We start from the raw sequence: 24,938 nt of genomic DNA on the forward strand, positions 1-24,938 counted from the left end.
GTTTGTGTAGGAGAAGTGAAGACGTTAATATTTTTCAAAAAAAAATGCTTATAAAGTACATTAAATCCAGAAATAAAACATTACACACACATGCATAGTATCTGATCGTATTTGACAAAACGTCAAAATCGATAGACATTGCGATGATATTCTCACGTCTCATATGAAAAGAGTTTTATAAAAGAGTTTGAGTTAAATAAAAATTATCCTTCAACGTACGTTAAGTGGTATTGTAAATTTTAATTTGATTTATCATATATGGTCAAATTTCGGCCACTAGGCGACCACTAGTTGTTATAAATATGAACTGGTATTAATAACCATTCTCAATACTATTCATTTATTATAAGATGTAGAAATTATTGACATAAATTTTCCACTTCTTTAATTAATATGATTGTTTCTTTTGTCACTAGCTACCTTTACCCAACCATGGATGAGTTGGCTAACCAGCTCAACTACGTGCTTGGCCACTTCGGAATCAAGACGTTCATCGGGTTCGGAGTCGGCGCTGGCGCCAACATCCTCGCGCGATTCGCCCTTGTGCACCCACAAAAGGCAAGTAATTTAGTGAAACCATTTCTGATACTTACACCGTACCTTTTCTCATAACTTTCAGTACCAAACAACTCGCCAAACTAAAAGACTAAGTGCTGGGTTGCCTTATGCACTTCCATTAACATTACATGACTGACTGAATAAATAAAACACTACCTCCTACTTGAAATCTGAACAAGCACTTCGCGAAGCTTATAACTTCAGTAAAAACTTGCCACTTTTCCTTTGTCAAAAGTAGCAGCACTTTATTATTTCAGGGCGTAAAGCAAAGAACACCAACAGGTTTTTATTCAACACCTCCTTTTTATAAAGTACAAGATTAACAGGCAGCCATTATTTGTAAGCTGTTTTCCACGGTCGCTGTTCCGTGACAGAAAGCGGTGCGAAGAACTTCCATCAACATCTTATGGAGCTCTCGCCCAGTAATTGGATTGAGAAGCTGATAAAGAAAGCGGTAACATGGCGCTCGGCGGCAAACTCAACTACTTTACACGACACTCACTATCGTTTACTAACAATATTGTTTTCTAAAGCAGATAAAACATACTTTCTTTTTATAGAAAAATATTTCTTTTAAGCCGTGTTTCGTGAAAGGAGCAAAGGAAAAATTGTAAAGAAACGAAGCTCTTTGAACGACGTCTAAGCCGATGTGCAGGGAAATAATGTCCTACATCGCTATTCAAAGAAAAGGCTCGCGCTGTATTCGTAGCACATTTGAATGCAGTAAATACTTCGTGCATTCTGGTCGAGAGATATTGGAAACATATATATCACGAATGTTTGTTGTCTGTTTGCTGAGTACAACACAGCGATGCACCACTCAGTGCACATGGCGACTTCGCTCTTACCCGTCGACTGTGTGTTAGCACTAAGCCTCTTTAGTCCAGCCAAATGGGGCCGAAACTCCTGAAATATTTATGTTGTTACCATCAGTATTTGTTTTGTGCTGCTCTAGTTTTTAAAACGTTTACCTAATACCGTTTACGTTTTAACGAGTTTATTTGGTAGCATAACATTTAAATTGCAAGTAGATCTGTAAAGCAGAACCACGTTGTTTATTCTTTCTCTAATAGTGTATCTGATGAAGATTGGAAAACTTTTATTTATACAGCACTCACCTCTCACTGCGTAGTACCGAGAACTGGATAAACTTAATCCTGTCGTTTTACTAGTGTAAATACTTACGAGGTAGATAAATAAAAACGAGTGAGTAACCAATCAAGGCAGTCACAACCTCGGCGGCACGAGTAGTGTTGTGGATTATGTTCACTCCAAGCCTCCAAGGTGATTCTCGTTGAGACGAACACGGGCGAGGCGGTGAGTGATCGCTAATCACACAGACACAAATAGGTCGCGCACGGAACACGTCCGCTGTGGAAGAATTGCACAGAAATCCGCTATTATTTACCTTCCACTTCAAAGGTGCATTTCCTTTCAACGTTTCACTGTGTACACTCGGATACGGACGGTCTTCGGTTTAGTAATCCAACCAATCCGCTTTGCAACCCGCTTTTCTTTTTAGCCGTAATCCCCCATGTCCTTCCTTCTTCATTACGTTTTTGTCTTTTATATTGATTTGTCAATGTAAATGTTTGTTTTATAAGCCAAACAGGATGTCTTTTAACGTAATTAGGAAGTTTTGGAAACCACTGGAATATTAATAGCATTGGTTTGAATTAAGATCCATGCGCCTTTTTCTAGTATATCTATGCATATGCGTCACCCGGCTAAAGATTTAACGCCAGCAAAATTGTTTGCTTATGGTGTTAAATAGGATAACATGCAGACCATATAATATTTAAACCAATAACATGAATAAATAAATATTATTATTTCGTGATGTAACTATTCTAATATTAGTACGTAATAGGTAGACACAATAATCTCAATCATAAATGATAGTAATATGACAAAGGTAAAGGAGGATAATGAAAACGCTCTTGTAGTGAATTCACACGAATAAATACTGGGCGATAGCTAACACGTCGTAATGATAGCTAACATTGGATGTGTTCCCTACTCCACTAAATGAACAGGTGGTGTTTCACGCACAATAAACAGAGCTGTTATCTAAAGGGGCTACGTGCAACGCGTAGGTACGTCCACACCATGTATTTATTTTCCTGAGTCCTCATTAAGTCCTTATTGATCCCCACAACAACGCGTGGTTTGGTCTAAATACGACGTGACGTTTCTTTCGCACAATGATCATTCAACGTAGTAATGTCTCAGAAATGGCGTATCCTTTCTTTTGCTTTCTACAGTTTGATGATTTTTTTTATTGATATAGTTTTCATTCTTTAATGGTTAGTATCACAAAATCTACACGTACATATGTATAACTTTGAAAGCATTTTCTAACCGTTGAAGAATTGTAAAGGTAAATTTTGTATGGACCCTATACCTTCTTGTCCGTGACTTTTTAAATCATAGTAAAAAAAAACATCGCAATTATCAAGAATCCTCAGAATATAATAAAATTAATGATTGCAGAATCTATCAGCACAACATACAGTAACTAGATTATTACAAATACTCGTGTAGTAGAAAGTCCAATACATTTCCCCTTCATGAGACAGTCTAGTTTCCGTTGTTCGTATTAAACTTTTGCTTGTTCGCATTTCGCATAGCCGTACATTGAGATATAATACAAAGTATTGTGGATTGCTCAGACAGACATTCCCTTACTTGAAATCTTTTTCGCGTTTGGAATCGAAAAAGCTCTATGATTTGAAATGTTTATACAAATGATCTACGTCGAAGGTACTTTGAAGTATTATTATTGCTGCCGACTATAAATGAGAGAATATCATAACATACCATTAAGTATTTATGTTCTGTTACGTACCGTCTTAGTTAAAAAAAAAAAAAATTTGTTCTCATACCTACACAATTTATTTTGTGACTGTAAGGTATTCTATACCTATGAATTAGAACAGGTTTTCGTTTCAAAAAATAATACACAACGATATAATAAATCCAATACACAAAGTGTCTTATGCAGAAAGCAATAAGGTATCAAATGTTATCGATTCATAAAAGTATATTTCATTTGCAACGTACGAAACACTTCATTAAGTCGATGAAAACACACAAATGAAGGTCACCGGAGCCAAGGCCTTTATGTAGTGCGGTATCAAGGTGACAGCCGCAATGACAACACTTTACAGGGTATCAATAATTACCCCAATCAATATAACCTACAACCTCTAATTACTGCGAGTTCTGAGGGAACCTCGCTTTTGTCTCGCCACTTCGTTAGGAACACACTACGATGTATTCAATCAATCAGATTCTTCTTCTCAACTGTAGCGTGGAGATTACTTTAATTCACGTAATCTACATCAACGTAGTAACTTAGTACGAATGTGAAGCAGCGAAGATTATGCTTAATGAAACGCCATTTTCATCTATTTCAATATTTTTCTGATTAGCCTTATTTCAAGATTTCTATGTAAAGTAAATTACCCTTAAAAGATTTGACTAATTAATGTTTATTAGACACAAGGCATTATTTTCCGAGAAATGTTTATTTATAGTATGAGTACGACAACAATGTCAAGCATGAAATACCCACCTTACATATTATGTAACTACTAGTTTCTGCCAGTGGCTTCACCTACATTCCCGTGGGAAAAAAATGTCTATGTGTTATTCTAGAGCATAATCTACTGTTTCACATTTCATCCCGAACCTTTCAGACGTTTTGACGTGATTGAGTCACAAACTTTCGCGTTTATAATATTAGTAGGATTATAGACACTTAGTAACGTCATACGAAATTCGTCTGTTCGTCATATCCAATAATGATATAGACACAGCGTTAAGTATTGAGTTATCATGGGACCCGCGGCCGAGTGACAATTACATCGTACAATTATTAACAAGTGTAAAGGAATAACGCTTCCATTAATTGCGTGCCAGTGAACTATTATGTACGAATGAATTATAAATAACTGGTGCCATGGGTGTAATGTAGATTTCTGGCTAGTTTTCAAATGGGTTTAAAAACCTCTTTATTTTGAAGCGGAATTAACTTTATTTCGTATAAATCAGAGATTTACTTTTTGTGCTGTCATCGTCTGGTCTGTATCAACCATTTATTTAGTATTTGGGGAATCGAATTAAGTTTAAGCTCTGCTTTAGGAAATGTACTTTACCTCTTATTATATTTAGGTACTAGAGTAGGTAGTCAGATCATACTCTGTCTGTATACCACATCAAACTCCGTTGAGTAGTTTCAGCGTTGTTACTGGACAAACGTTCAGATTTTTCAAACTTTAATGTGATACATCCTTGTCTGTCTCATCTTTAGTCAGAAAGTACCATGATATGCACCGGACTAACCTCGCAATAAAAGTAGCAATCTTCATAGGTAGGTCTCATGAAAAACGGATAAACCAATTAAAACAATAAGATCGGCGTCCTTTCTTTGAGGGGAAAAGGGTTAAATCAGCCTCCCGCCTTGGGTAAGGCATGTGGGCCTCGTGGTTTTTAGTCAGACTCTTACTGACTAAAACTTACGTCATAACTCCTGCTTTGAGTCGGAGTCACGGTAACCTATGCGGCCTCTTAATACAATTTGCTTAAGTTTAACCCGAATTTATTTCACGTATGGTGTTTATTTTGTAGGTGGATGCTTTGGCTCTCATCAACTGCACGTCGAATCAGGCCGGATGGATTGAGTGGGCTTATCAGAAAATGAACTCCCGTTCGCTGAAGAACCGAGGCATGACCCAAGGCGTTCTCGACTACCTCATGTGGCACCATTTCGGACGGGTATGCTCAAAATTACATATATTTATATAGGATTATGATATTAATTTCATTTTTGTTAGGATCTAATTTCGTTTTATTGTTATGTTTTGCTTTTGCATGTTTTATTGTATTATATCGTGATGCTAGCGTATGCGATTTGATTTCATTTACATAACTCCTTACATACCAGCTAAGCGATTATTGCAAACAATATTATCGAAATTCTAGATTATATTAATATTTTATTATTTAAAAATTATTTTAAATCCAATTGGCTTTAAATTATATAGCAGTTAATTTATTTAATTAGCAGATAATACGATAATTACAGTTATTCTTGGGTTAGTTCGAATACGAACAAAAGTGCTGCTTGAAACATGTGTCTAAATACACGGCCATGAAGCATTCACAATCATCTCATAAAAGTCAATCATTAATTACGAATCGGTCTAGCAAATAAGTTTGTCGCTATGCGCTTGCGAATTGCGTGGCGAACTTTGTGGTGCGTGCGAACCTGAAGTCGACATTTCATATTTTATACGGAAATTACTGTGACCGTGACCGATTGCTTTATGATGCCGATGCTACGTACCCTTACCTTACCCCTAATGAATGCAAAACGGATCAATTATCATGTGACTATCCACCTCAATACAAAACTAAACTTCCACACTGCAGATATAAGATACAAAATCACTTGTACACGACAAACTACAAATATTTAGTGAGGGTACACATTGGTTTCCTTGCGTTCTTGACAAATTATGTGCGGTTGTATGTGCGGCCTCGTTGTATGCGATACAATTTCTTTTAAACTACGACGTTGTCTATTGATTTATCGATCCGTCTCGCAGTTCATGGCCATAAACTTCATGACAATGGTTATTAGACGTGATTACCTACTGATCATTTCGTCGCAACAATCTATGACCTGCATATTTTAACAAGTACTTGTGTAAAGTAATTTTATTCTAAAACAAACGATGTTTTGAATGAATGATGTATCGGTGCAGTTCCCGGAGGAGCGCAACCACGACTTGACGCAGATGTACCGCATGTACTTCACCCGGAACGTGAACCCTACGAACCTGTCCTTGTTGATTGACGCGTACGTGCGCCGCACCGACCTCGGCATCGCGCGGGAGACCGACACCATCAAGGTGCCGGTCCTGAACATCACCGGCGCGCTCTCCCCGCACGTCGACGACACCGTCACCTTCAATGGACGCCTCAATCCCAACAACTCCACGTGGATGAAGGTAATGGAATATATCTCATTTTCCAGCTCATTTCCTGGACGAACTACTTTTTTATTGCATAGGGAGGGAGTTACAAGTGCTTTGTGAGCCAGGAATTGGGGGATCGAACATTGGGGATTAGAGATGGGGGATCTTAACCTCAGTCACACTTCAGTTTTCTATGAGGCCGTGGTTGCACTCGGGCCGAAACGGCCCGTTCGTTCGAAGCATGGCCCTCAACAAACAATGCTTTTATCATTTCTTCTAGAATATTTCTAACATTGCTTAGTCAATTCTTCATAATGTCGAAATCGGAACCCTAATAAAAATGTACTTGTCCAAGGCCCTGAGGCAACTAAATTAAATGAGGAAGTTTGTAAAATGTTTATAATAATGTCTTAACTTTTATTCTTTTATAATAGAAGGTAAAATGGTACCCCAGAATAAAAAAAAAACGTTATTTTCATAATTGTTAAAATCTATTTATTCGTTTTCAATAATTTTTATGAGTCTTGATTACGTATACCTGAGCAAAGATACTCAGGCTGAAAAAATATAGAAAATATTGATCAATATAGGTACGTATTAATATTCTTTACAGTAATTAAAACATAGCTTAACACTAAAACAAATCAAAGTTTCTCACTGTCACACTAATTCGACACTATATTTCAAAGAATTTAAAGTTTTAAATTAAGTAATCTAAAACTTTTACGGCTACGTGCAATATGCACCAATCGTCCTCGTAGCGCCATCTACTAGTTTGCATGGGGAAATAATTATGCACTCGACTGGGAGCTATATTCATGATGGTGAGATGATAAATGTGATTCCAAGTTGCTTAGTTACGAACACTTGTTAATAAGTCACGTGTATATAACAAGTTAATAATATGTAAGTAACATATTGTCAGATGTATCTCCTCCTTTAGGTTTAGAAAAAACGAAAACTAAGTCATATCAAAAGGCTAAAAAGTTCTGAGTTATATCAATAGTCAATTAAGTAGGCCACCAATATAGGTACGGATATTAATATTAATGAATATTAAGATGGTTAATATACGTGGCACTAGCGATGGTGTCTAGGCCCCTGGAGACGGTTTGATTCCCTCAAGACAAGATGAACCAAATTCAGTGACTTAGCCGTTTTATTACATTACTACAATAACTACTTATATAATGGCAAAAATGAAACAGTTAACAGTTTTAAGTTATAAATCCCTCCCTATCAGAAAAATGCAACTAGATGATATTTAAAGCGTTGGGACTTGGGATTATGAGGTCAGGGTAGCTAACAAGTTAATCTGGTTGTCAGCGCGCTGCTACAAACTGTGCCAGTTTTCTGGGAATTGTACTGAATATAAATCTGACAGTGACCCTGACCTCGCTAGCTCGGTCTAGCTCGGTAAGCTAAGTCTGACGTAGGTACTTACCGTATTTGTTTATTGTCTTATAGGCAATCGCATAATTAGGGCTGGGTTCGTCAAGTTAGCAATAACAGAAAGGTACTATATTTCATACGATTGGATTACACCAATAATAGAAGACCTGACTAGTTTGCAATTACTTGGGAATTCCACCTATTATGTAGACATCATAGTCAAAAAACTAAAAGATCCTCAATAAGCAAAAAAATACATTGTACACAATGCTTTGGGACTGTCCTACTCCATTCTGTTCACTGATATGAGTAAGTAACAAAAACATCTCTTTGAGATATAGAAAAACAATCTACCCACAATGTTTTATTTATTAGCATAGCGTGGTATGAAATTTAAATGTAACCGAAAAACTATACTGATTGTATAGATAGATACAAACATACTTAGATTGAATGAGAATAGATATGAAAGAAAAGTGTTTGTGTTGTGGTTACTTGTGCTCGAGAATATTGTGGCAACAATAACTGAGTATAGAAATTAATGCCTATTACACCATGATTCCAGATTTCGGATTCGGGCATGGTGCTGGAGGAGCAGCCGGCTAAGATATCCGAGGCCTTCCGCCTTTTCTTGCAGGGCGAGGGCTACGGTAAGTGAACCGCGTCTCCTCACAACTACCAACTACGTAGACATGTACCGATGCAAGCTTAGCTTTGCATTGCAGTTCGAATGTTTAACAATTGCACTCAACACGCCACGCTCAATAGATGCAATATTAATCATTTCATTACACTAACCACTTGTTAAACAAACGTTCGTTGAAATGTTACAAAAAATACCTGCAAATAAAACTGGTATTTGTTCGCACTATTGAATTTGTTCACCTGTACAATGCTCGTGGATGTAAACAACATCTGAGTTCCATTAACATATTGCATCTATTCTGCAGCTTATGTAAATATGTTTGATATGATGAATGTTACTCATTCTAAACGTTAAAATACTGACCAAATAATGTTAAATATTATAAATAGTTATTGTATAATTTACTTCTAGAGTATTACGTTAATTTTATTGGAATACGATTTCTCGCAATATATCTGTATGTTTATTGTGCCCCTGTTTACTCTAACCATTTAGCGAACTCCTAACTGTATGATAATTTAACAATACTACTATCTATGAATGGATATACTGACACGCTTAACTAATGTTAAATGGTAAGCTAATTATTATACTTTGTCCTGAAGCCTGAAAGTTTATTTTTATGTCCTGTTTATGTTTGAGCCTGGATATGCGATAGCGTTATGCAGTCCCTAACAATTGGTATGTACTGAAGGGAGCTTTCTTTCAGTAGAGTTCGTAAGCTTTCAGTCCTGTGGTACTGTCGTGCTATGGTGGTAACGTTAGTAGATAGACCTTTTGTCAATCAAACAATTCAGTAGTTTTTGGGAATTCTTTAGAATAAATATAGATATGTCTAGAGGTTTTGTGTTAGTATTTTAATACGGCTAGATGTGGTTTCTTGTAGTAAAGTTAAAATTAAAGATAATTCCAAATGCATTTAATATAATAAGTTATAGGCAGGAATATAATAAACCTCAACTGTCTGTTCTATGCATAAAATTTCGTTAAACAATAACATCACTTATTTAAACCGTAATAACTAAAGAAATAAATAAATAAATGTTATTTATTTATAGAAAATGCTTGATTCAACAGTTTTATTTTTAAATATGAGATATTTGTATTATGTGAATAGGGCATATGCCCTTAACGTATATGAAAGTACAAAGTATTACTCGAATAATGCTAAACATCTCATATTTAAGAGAAATGTTATTATTTTGTAGATTTATTATTTTATGTTATATTATTTGGACTTGTTTACAAAACTCATTGTAATTTGCACTAGCCTTTATTACAAGAAAAAATTTGAGGTGTGTCAAAATTTTAATGTGATAGTCAGTGTATTGTATATTACCTACTCATATCAAAAATAGAATAAGTGCAAAATACAATGATTTCGTAAACAACGGCCGACGTGAAGATTTATTTTTAATTATTTTTATTTTTTTACACTCGTAGCTGTGTTAGCACTGCACAAATTAAATCGACGTCTTAGTACAAGCTCGTCATCCAGCGTAAACAACATTTCGGCAGTTCCTTAATACCCAGCTTTAAGTAGACAAAGTAAGTGTTTATTCACATTGCATCTATGCGCGGAACATATAAACTTGATAATAAACAACACTTGTTAACTAAATTACCTACCAACAACTATTTTTACATTAATTTCTCCTTGGGTTACAATCAGAGAGCCTGTGAAGCCGAAGGCACCGAATGTGTTATTTTAAGGTTGATTGATTTCACATCGGTTAATTTTTCGTGTCTTATTTGTTTTTATATTTTCCGCTACTCAAACATTATAAAGACTATCACAAATGTGTATAGCTATAGTACGTATTTATTTATTCCAAACTATACTTTTACTTCACATTTTAATTACCCACGCGTGATGGTCTTATTACTAGCCTGGTCAGGTTACACAGGAAACTCTTGCATGGATTCCCTTAATTTTAAACCAAGTCACTTAAACGGGATTTTAAAGTATTTTTGCATTTATGGAATCGATTGGGGCTTTTCAGTTCCTACATTCTTTAACTTGTTGGGAATTTATGCAAGAGAGAATGTATATTTTGACCGGACTGTTTGGTTTACTTTCTGGTCTTCACACATTCATTGTTGCAAGATAAGTTGGTATAATGTTTGTGTTGTTCAATGTTTCATCCAAATGGAACTTTTATTTATTGACTATACGTTTTGTAAAGTTTAGAAATTATTGCTTGGTTTTTTAATATTTAAATGTTTAGCTTTTTGGTGTAGACAAAAACTATTTGTACTTTTTAAATATTTTGTCCTTTCAATCTATACTAATATTATAAAGCTGAAGAGTTTGTTTGATTGTTTGTTTGTTTGAACGCGCTAATCTCCGGAACTACTGGTCCGATTTGAATAATTCTTTTTGTGTTGGATAGTCCATTTATCGAGGAAGGCTATAGGCTATAAAACATCACGCTATAACTATTAGGAGCGAAGAAATAAAGGAAAATGTGAACAAAACGGGGGAAATTATTAATTCTTGAGGGCTTCCGTTGCGTGCGCTGCGAAAATGGTTCAAGATACGAAAATTATATGTATGAAAGAATTATTCCTCTTAAAATGATCTAAAAAAGTCCGCGACAGTATATGTCTATCTTTTAGGATTAACTTACTAGAATCGTTTTTATGGTAATCAAACTGGGTCAAAATTAATGCATTATTTGTTAAGAATTGTATTAACGAAAAAATATTAATCTTTATCGAAATAAATGTGTTGTTCATTAAGACTATTTAATTGTGAACAAAATTGTCTTTGACATCACTAAACTTCAATAAACATCTTAGAAGATATTACAATTTTAAAATAACTCCGATATAAAATTCACCCGCGCCGCATGATGTGCGAAACACGACGCTGCCAGGAGGAGAGGCATTGTTTGCGAACGACGCGGAGCCTGGTGTAACTATACTCAAAAAAATGATAGTCTTACTAACGAAGTAAAACATTTTTTGATCATTGACCATCGAAAGCGTTTGTTTACAGCGTAGAATGGCAAAAAAGCGGTTTACCACACGCCCACATTTAATTGTGGCTGTCTAACAAAGTCAACCGGATTCTACGTATAGTGCAATAATATATCGGCTGAAACATTTGACAAACAAAAAAATCCAATTCTTCAATTTATTGTCATAAAAATATGATAGGGTATAAAAATATGGTCCTTAAGGATTTCATAACCTTGCGTCACCATGTATGAAAGAAAACATTTGTTCTAGAAAGTACTCTTTCTTTTTTTTTTGAGGGGGGAAAATCATCCGTTGGCTACTCCTGCCTTGGGTGAAGCGAGTAGGAGTGTAAAAATCACCCCGTTCTGATTTGAGCCGGGGCCCCGGTAATCTTTTACGTTGTTTATTAGACTATTGGGTCCCATCTGTAGTGGCCTGGCTCTTTGAGGCGCGCACAGAACGCGACGCACGGTACGCACGGGTCTGGTTTTGATCGGGCGACGAGCTACTCTTACTTGCCGTCCGCAGACCCGCGCTTACGGTGGCCGAGGATCGTCACACGATCCTCGACGCCCGGAGTGTTTTATGCGGCGGCTGGGGCGTGATAAGGATCTTTCCCTCACGCGCTCCGCCTCCTCCTTAGCTAGGATGACTACTTCGCAGAAGGGGGAGACGGCGTCCCTTTCCCCCTCGCTCCGCACCTTGGCCTGAACTAGAGCCGGACGTGAGAGGTTACCGTCGCCATTCACATCCCTAAGGACATGGCGATGCTCAGCACATGCAATGCACACCGCCACTGTATGCTCCACCATATCTTCCGGGCGGTCCTCACAATGACGACACCCAGACGAAACGCCCGGGTGTTTCCTCCCGCCGAATTAAAAACAGGTACCAACCGAAACTTCCGTGTCCGGTAAGTACCTGCGTCAGGCGGTAGGTGAGGACGCCGTGACGCCTCTCAAGCCACTCTTCAAAGAGGGGACTTATCACTGCTATAACGCGTATGTAGCGAGCCCATCTAAAAAGTACCCTAGGAATTTTATTTCTGAAATACAAACCGGGGTTGCGGTTACCCAACCTATAGGCGCAGGTTTCCGGAAAACAGTGGAAACACATATAGTATTGAAATGAGTGTGGATTGTTCCTTATAATCATAATCCAGTGCTATCACGAATTTTCAATGCACAAATTTACCGTGGGTAACAGCTATAATTTATGAAGCTGAGAAAGTTGTTTGCAAAAATAAATATAATGCCTAAAATAACTATTCCACGCGGACGAAGTCGCGGGCACAGCTAGTCATAGATATAGGTAATTGAATAAGAACAACGGAATCTGTGACACCAAATTAAAGTAAGTTAGAGCGACACTGCAGGATATTATAAAGTCCTCTACTCAAAAAACCTATGTAGTTACTATAAATAACGGCTTTTCAAATAGCAGTCCTCAATATAAGTTGTAAATTACTAAAAAATAGACTAAACAAGTATTGTGTGTAGTACTGCCTCATTGCGTAACATTACATTAACTTGCATTTTGTTTTTCAGTTGCGCCACTGTCGCCCACCAAGATCACGGCTTACCGGCGACTGTCGGACGCCGGCCGCCGTCGTCCATGCCGTCACTCGCCCGTCATCCGCATCACCGAGAACCCGATCTCGGAGGCGGTGGTCTGCTAAACTAACTCCCTTTCGCTAAAGCTCGCTGATTGATACCCCACGAGTGATTACCTACTAAAAACTACTTTACTGCATGTTATCACGGCACCAGCCTCCAGCTGTGTAAAATGATTGTCCGTAATACTTGACTACGTGCTGAGCACTCGATGGTGTCGTCCAGCATCCTCGTGGGGCCGCGCGCGCGAGCTGGCCGGGACACACGAACATCTAGCTAAGTTCCTCACATCTCGTGAGTCGCACTGTTGAAGTTATATCATTTATCATTTAAGAAGAATTTTATTAGAACCCACTGATATATTACATAATTATAATATACCACTATATAGCGTTATATCATTCAGTTAGGCTAACTTCACACGTATGTATGTATCCATATTTGTTTACGCGACTGTGTAAGGGAGTTAGTTAGCGTGGTTGTTTTGTAACTTAGTAATAAATTGAACATGAGGGGACTGCTGTGAAAGCGGCGTCAGGCCGGTGTGTCGCCGCGCGCTACTTGTTGTGACATGGACTCGCTGTGCCGAAATAAAGACTAATATTAATGTAACAGCACGTTACTCGACGCGACAGGCACGTCCACATTGATTTACATTACGAGAGCTTGATATAATTATACGGAGTCCGTGTCGAGTGGCGCGCGCCGGCTCGGGCCGGCAGTGGCGCCGCGCGCGCTAACACGTCGCTGGGTGCTATGCTAAGACCAAGATAGATTTCGAAGTTGATCATTTGATGACAGTCGTTTTGGAAACAATGAATCTTTATAATGCTTTGAATTATTTTGTTATATCAAAGAATTTTGTTTGTTATGCTTAAATTATACAATTGTGACATATTTTAATATTATGTTTGTTGATTTTTTGCATGTTGATTATATTAATTTACATTATCAGTATTAACTTTTGTATAAGTTTTAATTATTTATTTGTATAGTAAGAAATACCTAAGTAAGTATTTATCACCGCTTTTAGTAGTTGACTTAAATAATATTAGAGAACAATAAATGTTAAACGTGCAACAGCTTATTAAGAGATTTTCATTTATTGTAAGTATTTATTTGATAATAATAAAATATGTAATTTTACGAGTATATTAGAAAAAGAAATGTGCGGTTAAAATAAAAAGGAAGGGGCGTGAAGTGATTGTAATAATGTGAAGATTTGGCATGCGCGTATCATACTCTTCGAATTTATCGTGTATGTAGACTTACACGCCGGTGGATATTTTACTGATCTTTTTGGCCGGCTACTTGTTAGTGGTTGATTGAAACTGACCATAGCGGATGATTGTCTGGAAGCTGAGAGTGCTCGGGGCTCGGGAGTGACACCAGCCGGTTGTGTCGAATCGAAGGACGGCCACACATACATACTTAGATTGTTCAGGTCAATGTTACGATGTTGAACGGTTTCTCTTAATAATTAGAATCTTGAATCAGTAGCGGAATCTCAGTAGATCTGTTTGTCCCCACCTCCACGGTATGGCGCGGCACTCTAGAGGCACGCACGGCAGGACACGCGCCATACGCTCACACTCGAGGTCGCCTCTAAGCTTTGTAGACGTACAATCGATTAATATTTAGTTTATAGAAGTTCCACATCTTACTCTTTCGTTCAAGTGTAGAAGATGTTACATTTAGATATTTTTTGTTCACTGATATTTGTGTGAATTTAATGGGTCTATTAAAAGTGATTTTATAAACATTGTTGTTATTTATTTTGTTTGACTATTAACCTCTTCCCAATCTTTGTTGAGTCAACGTTAAAGAGAAGACTATCATCCCACAACTCTAGTTAAGGTAAAGCTATACAGGCGTTCCATAATTATATTACGTCTAACTTATTGACGAACACTGCAGTTCTTTTGTGCTGTTATTTAGGATTTCCTAAAATAATATCACTTCTTTTAATATACTAAGCAATGATGAATAAGAATTGTACTGCTACATATGTTAGTATACTAGCTGTCTATTGCATTTAACTGTAGAACAATAAAACATCAGAATAAAATAATAATATACTTGTTTATTTATTTGAAAGTAAAATATATCAACAAATTACGTTTATACATGGACAACTTTACATTCATATATAGATATAATATAATACATTGAGAATTTTAAACTAACTATCTACACGTGAATACTTAGTAGTTTAAGCATAATATCTTAAGCGAATAACGAAAGACGGTTTGTTAAATTAATCAATTCAATAAAGATACGATGGCCTGGCTACGTTGCCGACACTTAAAGTATTACTATTCTGGTCAAATACATCTACTGCAATAATATACATTATCTATGGGTGTACATTCTCAAGTAATATAAAAACGTGCACCTATTGACACAAGTGCACCACAACGATAGACCGACGACTGGTGTTCGGTGTCATATATTTTAAATCTAACCTCGTGACTTATGCTTGTCCTACATCTCATAACATTATTTGGACCCGAACACTTCAAAAACATTACATGCTTTTTGATCTATCAAACTGTTTAGTTTACAACTTTGGAAAATACTCGTACGGCCTTCACTTTCTTTACAAAATATAGTGAATTATCAATAAGGAAATAATCTCCGTTAAAAAATAAAATAGCACACTAATCTTAAATTCAATTATTAAGCTGTAGTTGTAATGTACACAATAAGTAGTTTAGAGACAGCATTATATAAAATGTACAAGAAAATTTTCTGAATCTGCAGATCTCAACTAGAATCTTAAGTGACTTCACACAAATAGTAATTGTGACGTTTTTCGTCAATAACTATCTCTACTAATATTAAATGTAAACGAGTTAGTTCGGCAAACACACAAATTTCAATATTGTGACTCGTGAATCACCAATATTTAATGAAACTATTGAAACCTTGGATCACTACTTGTACACTTTAGTCTAATACTATTTACTGCAGGGACTGCATATCGGTATAAAATATTTAAATAGTACTAGTAAAATTTCACTACTCTTATTTGTATACCGGCTTTTGAAGCATAATTTCGGTATCAGATATTAAAATTTGATTAGAAATATATGAGTACTCAAATGTATGTACTGAACTAATTTCTGTTAAGATGTTTTCAGTACAACAATTATTTTAACCGATATTTTATTTCTGTACCGAAATACGAGGCGGCGCGCGGCAGATGGACCACGAAGGAATAAGGGCGGTGAGCGGAGGACAGATGAGCTAAAGAATCGAGAATAACCGATAATTCATAAGAATATCAAAATAATATAGATAAATTACCGCTACCCTAATCATCTGTTATATTATACGATACAAGAATAATTAAGATACACGAATCATTTCTGTTTGAATATCTGTACTGTTATTTTTGAATAACAGATTTTTTATGGTATGACGTCATACAGAAAAAAAATGTACAGAAATTTATACCGGTATGCAGTCCCTGATTTACTGGGATGTCTCTACACACCGCGAATAATAAGTATTAAAGAAAAGGAACAAAACTAAAATACATGTTAGTTCGTATGAATAATATTCCTTAATTCGACCCCTATTACCCTAAGTGATATCGTGACATTTCTAAACAATACAAATATCAATTAAAATTCCTGTCGCATTAGCAAAATAACGCAAGCTTAAATAAACACACCACGACGACTTCGTGGTTTCTTATCACATTAAAAATAAGGCTTAACATGGAAAGCGAGTCATTGTCATCGAGAAAACGAAACTGGCACAAGGAAATATAATACAATCGCGAAATAAAGACTCCTATCGAACAGTTCCGTAGTATTTCCTTTCTAAAATAGGCTCAACTTCAAAAAAGCTAATTTCGCGAGCTGAAGTCGACACAACCACTACGCTTTCATACCTCGATAATAATATTATAATATGTAATTACGCTTCAAAATTACACAAATTCGCTACGAACATGAATACAATTATATAATTTCTACAATATATTATACAAATACATAGATTGCTGATTTATTGCGTGTTGGCAAATTGAAGATACAATAAAGATAAAATATGACACCACTTTGCTAAGTTCTACTGCAAACCAATCCCGAATCCCCTTATATTTGATTATACTTGACACGACATTAAATAAAATTTTATATACAATTGGTATAATAGGTGATGTTGTCAAGATGTTAGACTTACTGGTTTTACCAGATTTTGAAGGGGTTTCGAAACAATTTAGTGGGAATGTGTAGTACAGCGAGTTAAATATATATTGTAGTCTCACAATAAAACATAACATTTACATATTTTTGTTAACAGTTCATCTTTCTTCACAGAATAAAGTGCAGGCTTTATTCAAAAACAAAGAAGCATCGATAAGTTTCATAACTGTACGATGACTCTTCGACGGAGGCTAAAGATCACTTGTGGAATATAATGATGAGTATAATCGACACTATGATGATCAGCGCTAGGAACAGGTACACCTTCTTCTTGCGCAGTTTGTTCTGAAATCATAAAATTAAATTATTATTCTGCTCTTAGTGGTCTGGAATGGTATAAACATATTAATTACATCTATATGAGGTAACAACAATTGGAGATTTGTATTATGATTATGTTCATACTTTATGTAAACAGAAAGTGAGTTAGAAGAAAATACAAGTATTCATTTTCACAGTCCTCACTGAAAGACAGACAGCCTTCAATAAACATGGTATCACAAGTATTACCTTGTAGTTAGCAGCCTCCCGGAGTTCCTGCGTGCCACTCTCCACGTTCACCGTAGCATATTCCACACTGGATTCAATGGAGTTGACTACTTCTCCCTGTGAGTGGATCATTGTTCCAAGCTCCTTGAAGATTTGGTTCACATCCATTATGTCGCTCTGAAAGTACAAATAAACAGAATTAAATATAGTAATATAAAACTATTAATAGAAAACATAAAAGTTTGTGTGATTGGTGTCTTAGATACAGAATCCAAAAGAAATATAATTATTAGCGAATAGCGATGGAGATGTACCTTCGTCCACCACCCCATTCCTACTGCAGTGTCATGAAAAAGACTACTAGGACCAGGGTGTAAGTAATGGGGTTCCATCCATGATGCAATTTTAGCAAAAGTGCCAAAGTATATAATTAACAGTAATTAATTTGGCACTTTTGCTAAAATTAGCTTTTGCTTAGTACTCTAAGCACTATTAATTTAAATAGCTACATTTTAGTTTCTATTATGTCTCCAGGGTAGAACAGCATAGCAAGTATAAACCATTCTACAATCATGTTGTTTGAGTCAATTAATAATTATAAAATTACTATCCATTCCAAACATTTGATCAATAATTGTATGACATTGGAATGAAATACCTACAAGCAAAATATTATATGAATATTTGCTTAGCCAACCATGTTATGACATAGATATAACGATATACTACATTGTCTTCTTTTGTGTCTCGAAAATATTATTACGATATCGACAGATAGTATGTTTCTGTGATCTCATTTTGTGACATGATAAGAAATTAACATGTAATCAGCACCTAACTACGACAAAACAAATCATATAGCAGGTATTAAAACAAAATGAAAGCAACGCAAATAAAAATATTAATTTTGCTTTACAGATTTAATCTGGAACAGTTGTTAATTAAAACGAACATAATTATTACGTTTGAGGATAACAATGTACGGTACAGATATTCTGTATCGTAACTGTACACCATTAGTTGAAACGTTAGCTTTATCGATTCGTTATATAGTGCACGATCGCGTTGCTAATTCTTTGATAAACAACCATTTGATTTTGGTTTTAAAACAAAAAACGGACTGGATCGGACGGCATAATATGTAATGTCGTATTAATGAATGGAAACTATAATAGCAATTGTCAATTGATGTACAGACAGACGCAGCATGTAATCCTCAAACTAAGGTTTCATTTGGTTTTTTATTATAAAGAAGGTCATTTTAAGGAAACCTGGTGTTATTGTACCAGTAAATCTGTTTGTGCGTAACCTCAGACATAACAGGGGTTTAATGACGTATGTAGATCTCACCTCAAGCTGTCGGATGTCTCGCTCTCGCTCCTCCAGCTCGACGAGCGAGCGTTCAGTCTGCATGACCTGCTCCTGTTCGCGCAACGTCGGCTCACCCATCTCCATCAACTCCTTGTTGCTGCTGTCACCTGGAGAACAGTCCACTTAAATTTTAGACAACTGTCGAACTGTACCGTTATAATTCTGCAAAAACTAAAAATATATCAATGTATTAACTAATTTCTTCTGTGAACTTCATGAATTACCTGAAATAGCGAACGGATCTCCAATGTTGATGCTCGCAGACTGCGCCTTCACCTTTCTTACGTCTTCTTTGGTCTTCTGAGCGGCCAGCCTTTGTGTAGACTGAAGAATGAAATAACAAAATTAATTATTATTAGGTACATTGTCAATTCACTCTTTTCAAGTACCCACCTAACAATTTATGCCTAACACAAAATTATGCTTTTAAATACAAGTTCGATTGTCAGTGTTTATCATTCTGTTTGTTGCTCTGTGCTTTTATTAAACTAAGTACTGAATTAAAGAAGCAAGTTAAATTATAACAGATATTTTATCAGATTTAAATAAATAGTAAAATATAAAATTAAAAGACATTATCTTCATCTTATCTTCTTGTTCACGTCGATTACTGTGTAATATGGCCAAAAATCCTATAGAACATGTTTTTAGAATAAGAGTTTTTCTCGACCAGAGATGTGCTATGTAGATATACTGCGAGGATGTAATAGCAAAGCTGTGAAACTATGTGATTAACACGTACTACACTACTCGCGCTATAGTACACATCCATAGCACATATCCAAGCACGCATCTTTTCATATAAAATACATATCTTAATTGAATCTGTTTCGACCAGTGCTAAGCTACCGATGAATATGATTAGTGGATGCCAAACGCAACGTAGCATAGCACATTTCTGGTGGAAAAATACCCTAATATTCAAACTATGCATGTTATATAAATAAATGTAAACATGTATTGTGTACCTAAAATAAACATTAATAATATTTCAGCGTGCCTAAAATTATTACGTAAAATCATGTTATTTTAATTGTTCTATTTCAATTCAACAAGGTCAATGTCTTAGTATCAGTCGGAAAATACTTCGACACTGCTGCGCGTCATTTGTGCTGACCCTGGCCGTTTCAGTAAGTTTCCTACTTGCAGCTAATCAATTAAAAACTATAGGTCTTCCTGCACATTACTTATTTTCGCATTTCCATGATAAAATAAAATATATGTGATCAAAAAAACAACATCGAATGTTTTATCAAATGGTGTTATCAGCAAATAATTAAAATTGATTCGTTACAAATATTTGAACCGTCCACGTCCACATTTCATACAACATTTTTTTACGAATAAGTTCTATAATTATGTTAATGGGGCTATTAATAAATCCTGAATAGCCATTTGAGCAAAAGAAATGTAATGTTTTTGTAAAAAAAGTCAATTTATGAATATAATCTGCACTGTCACGTTAATTACATTAATGTAAAATGATTGAAAAATGTAATAATTTAATATGTAGTAACTAGTACCTACAGCCCATAGAATAGGTGTCTGAGTCAAACAAGGTAAATTGTTGATACTACACTAGTATAAAGAATATGTGTTACCATTGGAATTTCATAGCTACAGTATATTTTTCAAACATCTTTTTGGATTTGCTAGTATCAAAGCTTCACAATGTATAAGATTGTTGTCTTATTTATATATTTATGTGTAGTAGAAAATTATAGACTCAATGAACAATTGATTAACTAATTTGCATCACAGAGTGATAAACTCTCTAAGTCAGTTTCTACACCTACAAGTACACAACCAAATTTGTTTTAAAGCTACAGTAGGACCATATAAGAATAGTAAACAATTAAAATTATGAAATCAGAAACGATCAGAAGTATAGTGTTCAAGGTTAATCGGTCACTAAAATTAATATACTTCATACTTTTCAATGCGTTAATGCACTACTCCAGGGATGGCGAACCATTGGCTCGCGTAACTTGATTGCACTATTTTGGGCACATCACTAAACACATACAGTCGGCAACAAACTTATCATATTAAACTATCGGCTTCGGACGATTACGCCTGCTATGCTCGATACCTATTGATCGTAAAGTGATGTTTATATCCTATAACTTTCCTCAATAAATAGACTATCCAACACAAAACATATTATATATTAGTATAGATTTAATGCATTTCCTATTTCATTGCTATGTACCTAAGGTATAGTGCAGCTGACGTAAGCTTAATTGCTAGGTACTGATAGCAGGTGTAAAGTACAAAGTCAACATTATTTAATGGTAATGACAATAAACTAATAAACATTCGTTTACAAAAATAGCACATAATACAAAAAGGTTCGCCATCCCGGCGCTAGTCCTAATAAATTCGATGCCATTATGAACTTGACCCAACCTTGGCCACCACTCAATACTGATTTGTCCACGTGTAACATTACTATTATAGGAACATAATGGTGCTTTCAGTCTAAATCCTCTTTCTAAGTAGATTTCTACATAATTCATATATTGTAATAACTGTTGCATACTATCTTATGAGTATCTAAACATTACCATCATGCTAATTAAGTATTAACATCATTTAACCTCTGATCTCTGCACTAATAAAAGATCGCATAAAACACATTCAAGAGTAGAGCATTGTGTTAAATATAATAAGGATATACAATGCATCCGACTTAGATAATATATATCACAAAGAAGATTCTACCTTTTGTAAACTGCAGTAACAAAGACATTACAATGTTGTATGAAAAGAAATGTGGCATGTGGCGCACAATTGCATTGTATGACCTATTTATCTGCTATATCTCAGCATATTTTTTTAAAGATTAGCCAGATGACAAAGGTCAGGACGTCAATGTTATTTTCTAGTAGGTAATATCTTTTTCAAAGATTTGTGTAATACATACCTAAGTGCAACAGTTAGTTGTAAACTTACCTGGAATGAGTTGAGTGTGATCATGTATTCATCTCTGAGGCGCTCCCTTGTCATCTTGTGCGCCGGCTGATCAGTTGGCAACTTCATCAGCTCCATGATCAGCGAAGATGTATCCCTTGCCAGTTTCTGGTTGTAGTTTTGTATTTGACGTCTGTGAAATTGTTTAACTTTTTAATATTTAAACATAAGAGCAATCTATTTTGTATGTCATAGGATTGTTATAGCAATCTTGGATCAAAATGATTGGTAGATAGTTTAATAAATAATTCTACTTATCAACCGTTGAAAGGTAAATTGATCTTAGGGACATCTTTTTACGATATTAAGGTTACCTAACACAATAGAGAAAAATTTGCTTATCCCGAATAAAAAAATAAATATGCTCAGATCAATTAGCCTTTCACCGGTCGACACATACTTTACTAAAGGAGTATTTTTTATTGAATGTTGAACTTACAGTTGATTCCGATGCTCTTGGGAATCCTGTGGCGTCTGCAACTGGTTGACCATCTTTGACATGGACGATACTGTACAATGAAAAGAAGATGATTGTAGACAGTCACCACAATTTTGCACAAATATATAGAGTAAACTATACCTAACTTTGTTTGATTCTGACAAAACAGCTATTCTTGTTACCCTTACATACTCATATTACAAATGCGAAAATATTTGTAATTCTTTTTGTTAGTTGAGTCATTTTTAGATTGTGATATGAAAACAAAGCCATAAAAGGAAAGTTAATTTGCCATTACCCAGAATAAGGTATTTAATAATTTATTTATTAAAATTACATAACTACAATGAATCATAATTTACACTTAGTATTTAACTTATTATTATTTTTATTTGATGGAAATTGGGTCTCCTCTAGTTAGTAGTCGACTTATCTGCTAGTGTTATGTGGTGACGGCAAATGGATACAGTACTGTCGACTTTTGTATTTACTCAAATTTTTACAAAAAATAAAGGTTTTATCTGATGTAAAGTATGGTTTGTTATTGCTATTAATGTGTGTACATTTCTGTCTACCCCTGGATCAAATATACAATGCACCCACAACAGGACAAAAACCTAGTGTGGGGCAATGCTTTTAAAAAACAAAACAAAAAAAACAACTTTGCCACTATTTGTCTTAAATGTGAATAATTCACCGAATAAAGATAAGATAGCAATGTGAACATACTTTATATATCATAGTCATGACAAATACATGAATCATCTTTATTTACTACAAAGAATACACCCTAACTACTTCTTTTATTTTTTAAGGTACAGTAGAAGTTCCTTATTTGCGCTTCCTTCATTTGCGTTTTCACTATTCGCGGATTGAAAAAATGCGATCCAATTCCTATAAGGTCTAAGATTTTTATATTCGCAGATCGAATCGAAATATCAGTGCGTAACCTAAAAAAATACATCCGCTATCCTTTGTCAATGTGTCAGTAGAAGGATAAAAAAATAAAATAGACATTATTACAACTACGTCTAGATTGTGACTTCTGTCTAAACCTAGTGTGACCTAAACCTGATGATAATAATATTATCATCAGGCAATCTCTATGATCAGAAAGTTCATTTAAACATTTTTTTATCAACTATTTGCTTCTTGATTTCGTCATCTAGGAACGTAGTCCCTATAACCCTATACAAATTACCATTCCATATTCCCGGCATATTTACGGAATGCATACCCCGCGAATAAGGAGCTTACTGTATTTCAAACATCGCTTTAGATTTTGTTTTAGAGTATTCTACAATTCTTGAATGTGTTCTTACATCAGCCATGACTTACACAAACTACAATGTTCTATGAAAATAATAGATTGTGCATTAAATATCATTCTAGCAAATTACAGCTATTAGTGTCTGCAATTGAGAAACATTCATGACCTATCATTAAAGCTAAGTACCTATACAATATATACTTCCCTCAAACAAACTAGTGAAACCTAATAGAATAGGATGTATAAACAATAAAAAGAATGAAACTAAAGATAATAACAGAGATAAAATTTGATAAAATTAAAACAATAGAAGTACAAACCATTCTGTGAAATCTTTTTAATATTGCTGGCTATAGTTTGGGACAGGCGCTGGAAATTATTGTCCCTGTCTTCGAACGACACACCTCCCTGGTATGAGGAATCCATCCTGAATTTACCTATAACAATGACACCAAAAACCACAATCAAAAATTTGCATTTGCTATAACCGCGCAGCGCAGAAATGCTTTTCTATAGAGACGTAAACACTAATCGAGTTACACCTTGTATGATAATATTAAATTGTGACGTTGGTTCTATTTTACGGCACAAGAATGTATTTTTCATGTACCAACTACGATCTGAGAATAAAATCGAATCTAATTACAAAGTACATTTAATCACAATTGGTTGCTTAATTTTCAAATAGGCTAGAAATACAAAAAAATAAACGTACAGTAACGGCGTAGCAGTCAAGTCAGACAAACAAAATCTACTTGAAACTTTTCTATGAAATCAATGCACTTTTCTACTCTACGTACACCCTTGCTTGACGTACACTAATGTTAATGTCATGTCATGATCTGTCACTTAAATGACTCAAATGTGTACACAGGTGAAAAAAATAAAAATCGACTAAATTGGTTTACTTATTTATTATATAAATCATAATCATTAATAAAATTAATCCATGAAGCCCATTTTTCTATTTATGTAATATTATTTCTGTAAGTTAGTAATATACATTTATATAAAATTTAGCT

General features: G+C 35.1%; 2 protein-coding genes across 6 annotated transcripts in view; one reads left to right on the forward strand and one right to left on the reverse strand.

The window, feature by feature from the left end:
- Positions 1-14,917, forward strand: part of LOC118262731 (protein NDRG3) — a 69,923-nt gene extending 55,006 nt beyond the window's left edge. For 4 of the 5 annotated variants that reach the window (XM_035574304.2, XM_035574330.2, XM_035574324.2 and 1 more), the window contains 5 exons: positions 417-558; positions 5,191-5,337; positions 6,330-6,575; positions 8,500-8,584; positions 13,092-14,917. In XM_035574304.2, the coding sequence (XP_035430197.1) occupies positions 417-558; positions 5,191-5,337; positions 6,330-6,575; positions 8,500-8,584; positions 13,092-13,222 (751 nt within the window). In that variant the 3' untranslated portion in view covers positions 13,223-14,917. Of the gene's footprint in view, positions 1-416; positions 559-5,190; positions 5,338-6,329; positions 6,576-8,499; positions 8,585-10,023; positions 10,129-13,091 lie in introns of all 5 variants that reach the window. The other variant, XM_035574313.2, reaches the window with a different exon arrangement.
- Positions 14,918-15,220: 303 nt separating this feature from the next.
- LOC118277871 (syntaxin-7) lies at positions 15,221-24,763 on the reverse strand. Its single transcript, XM_035596907.2, has 8 exons — positions 24,632-24,763; positions 24,237-24,353; positions 22,647-22,716; positions 22,190-22,340; positions 19,459-19,558; positions 19,214-19,341; positions 17,885-18,040; positions 15,221-17,659 (listed from the first exon to the last, which is right to left on the reverse strand). The coding sequence occupies exons 2-8, from the start codon at positions 24,340-24,342 to the stop codon at positions 17,573-17,575; spliced, it is 798 nt and encodes a 265-aa protein (XP_035452800.1). The 5' UTR covers positions 24,343-24,353; positions 24,632-24,763; the 3' UTR covers positions 15,221-17,572.
- Positions 24,764-24,938: the final 175 nt, after the last annotated feature.

Source organism: Spodoptera frugiperda, chromosome 25 (genome assembly GCF_023101765.2).
Source record: "Spodoptera frugiperda isolate SF20-4 chromosome 25, AGI-APGP_CSIRO_Sfru_2.0, whole genome shotgun sequence".
Lineage (NCBI taxonomy): Eukaryota > Metazoa > Arthropoda > Insecta > Lepidoptera > Noctuidae > Spodoptera > Spodoptera frugiperda.